Source organism: Aplysia californica, unplaced genomic scaffold, assembly GCF_000002075.1.
Source record: "Aplysia californica isolate F4 #8 unplaced genomic scaffold, AplCal3.0 scaffold00142, whole genome shotgun sequence".
In the NCBI taxonomy this organism is placed as follows: domain Eukaryota; kingdom Metazoa; phylum Mollusca; class Gastropoda; order Aplysiida; family Aplysiidae; genus Aplysia; species Aplysia californica.
The window spans coordinates 542,715-545,875 of NW_004797412.1; the positions used below are offsets into that span (position 1 = coordinate 542,715).

At 40.7% G+C, this 3,161-nt stretch overlaps 1 protein-coding gene across 1 annotated transcript in view; it reads left to right on the top strand.

Annotated features, from left to right (window-relative positions):
- LOC101850558 (angiotensin-converting enzyme) overlaps positions 1-3,161 on the top strand; it is a gene marked incomplete in the record, with an annotated part of 41,911 nt that overhangs the window by 33,876 nt on the left and 4,874 nt on the right. Inside the window, 1 exon segment of the mRNA XM_035969371.1 lies at positions 2,650-2,748. Coding sequence (XP_035825264.1) covers positions 2,650-2,748 — 99 coding nt within the window.

Consider the following 3,161-nt stretch of genomic DNA (forward strand, 5'->3'; position numbering starts at 1 on the left):
ACACACACACACACACACACACACACACACACACACACACACACACACACATACACACACAGGGCGGTAAAACTGGATGACCGTGAATTTCAGGAAATGAGCCATAGGAATAGAACTTACACATTAATATGTATGGGGCCTTTGTAGACAGACCATCAAGCAAATTGTGAATAATACAAATGACAGAACGCTTTAATTTGTAGATAACTGTGGCCACCCCGTCCCCTTTCCTTGTCACTATTATATAGCATGTTCAGACTTAAAAACACCCCAGAAGGTAAAGTCTAAGGAGGTTATTTCTTGATATTTAACGATATGTAAGTATTAATAACGGTGGTTTTTGTCCTCCTGCACACGCGGCAAACCAGATCATTGCCGTATGAACCTTTACAAATTTGACAGACTCTTCAGGAGGAGTTAAGGTTCGGGTGTCAGTCCTTTGACAATGTTTCTCTTTCCCCCCGAAACTGAGTTGTCAACCCGGAGACAAAACCAGAATTGTATGGATCTAGACGAGCGTTCAACAGAGATGAAACAAAAGAATACACTACAGACAATGAAGTGCACTCATGCCAGTGATTTTATGTATTGCTTTATCATCCTTGAAGACACAAATAATATGTCTTTTCGAGAGCGGGCCAAGTTTTTACATTATTTCGTAACCTGTCTGCACTTTTTCAGAATTCAGCACTGCGCACAGCCTTCAAAACACGACCTGTTTATTGCCCATCATGAGATGGGTCATGTCGAATACTTCATGCACTACAAGCACCAGCCGGTTGTTTTCAGGAGAGGGGCAAGCCCTGGTTCGATGTGCACACATACAACACTATCATATCACGGAAAACTTAGATCAGGCACTAATATATAGCACACAAGATACCTACAGACGCTAGATGTGTTTTAAAGCATTGAAACTGGCACATTCACAAATACATTTTTATGTGTAGAGTTTTACTGCATGTCAGTGTCTAATGCATGTACAAGAGTGTTGCAAATAAGGCTTTACATGACAATGTCGCATGTCTAAATTTGAGAACGGATATAAAAATATGACTTGCATACTCGTATTGTTGTATGAAAATACCAAACTACTTCGAACTTCAGAATTTTGAAAAGTTGCCTCCATGTGTAACAATAAACGACACTTTCTTATCTTATTTCTAAGGCATGGGAGCATACGTGTACCACACCCTGTTGCATGGAGTCATACAGTAACGTCCGTGGTAGCATGTTTTGAGATTTATAACACACACGAAATCTCCCGGACGAGTTACAAGATGTACCACCACACTGACGTTACCCGGGTGATGGTTTGGACCTCGGTTTTTATGGAGCGGCAAGGAATAAAAATAGCGAATGCTCATCAAAGCATGTTATGAAAGAGAGGCGTACTTACTTACCTGGTTGGAGAATAGGTATCATTGCAGGTGATACAATGCCGTAGCTGCTCCTCCCCCCCTCCCTCTCTCAAGGATCCATGAAAGGGTTGGGTTGCTGATCGTGCCTGTTATCAGCTGGTTGGATATTCTTCTGGCTTTTCCGCGCAGTTTGCTGTCACTCCCCGACCTTTTTTAGACATAAGAGATATACGTACTGGGAATCATCGGATTAAGCTTTAATACATGGCAGAATGGCTTTTTTGATAAAACAACCCACTACAAAACTTTGTTTACCAACAAGCAATGGCGTATGTACAGAAAATGGTGTTTATGGCCAGCACTGAAATCCTCCTTTCCTCCACCATTCCGCCCCTTTCCCACGTGCGTACTTCGTTGTTAAAAAGGGGAATCCGAACCAGGCCTTCACCTGCACCTCCTTCCTAGTGAGCGTCCTTGGCTCAAGCCCTTTAAGCCGTACCCTAGATACACCTGTACTGACAAGGGATATTATGTAGGGAAACCGCTGATTGCGAAAGTAGTGAATTCTCTCTTGTCGTGATTTCATGCTTGCCATCTGATGCCAGTTGTACTTTCCTTTCCTTTGCGTGCATGACCATTCAAAGTTTTTTCTTTCGTAGTGGTGTTAGGTTGTTGTTGTTGTTGTTGCTGTTGTTGTTGTTGTTGTTGTTGTTGTTGTTGTTGTTTTTATTGTTATTGTTGTTGTTGTTATTGTCCTTGTTGTTGCTGCTGATGTTGTTTATTATGATGATGATTAGAATGGTAATGCCGTAGTACTTGCTACTGTAAGCGTGTGTGAATTTGGTTTTATAACATTTCTCATTATAATAATAGTATTCGAAGTTTTTAGTGCCTTTAATCAAACAAGACAAATGTTACTAGTTTACGACAAAATAACTTGTAATATCTAAATAGCAACTGAATGTTAGCTATCGGCTACATAGATAGAACATTCTGATATCGGTAACAGTTATGATGTTGTAACAATCATACCTCATTGTCTTTAAATATTAACATAAGCAGAAAAGTTTCCAAAATATTATTATTATTGCGCCGTCTTCTTAGCGTAAGAAAGGGAAAAGTTTAATGAAAGATTCAATTCTGGCAATTCTGCAACAAATTCTAGCTGTTTAAATCGGAAAAAAAAGATTCAATGAGGCATGACGATTTTAAAAAATGTTTTCTAGTCTGTTTTAACACACACACATTGTTGTAAACATTGTATTTTAATCTCCGAACTTTACTACAGGATTTCACGAGGCTGTTGGTGATGTGATCTCCCTCTCTGTACAAACGCCAGAACACATGAAGTCCATCGGACTCCTCAGCACTATTGGTAACGATACAGGTAAGTGCACGGGATTTCTCCACTCTATTGGTAGTGATACAGGTAAGTTCAAGGGATTTCTCCACTCTATTGGTAGCGATACAGGTAAGCCCATGGGATTTCTCAACTCTATTGGTAACGATACAGGTAAGTGTACGGGATTTCTCCACTCTATTGGTAACGATACAGGCAATTCTCCATGGGATTTCTCAACTCAATTGGTAACGATGCAGGTAAGTCCATGGGATTTCTCAACCCTATTGGTAGCGATACAGGCAATTCTCCATGGGGTTTCTCAACTCTATTGGTATCAATACAGGTAAGTCCCATCGATACGGTACGACTGGACACGGAACTGCGACGAATCGAAGACAAACGTACGCGCACATACATGCACACATGCGCGCACACACACACACACACACACACACACA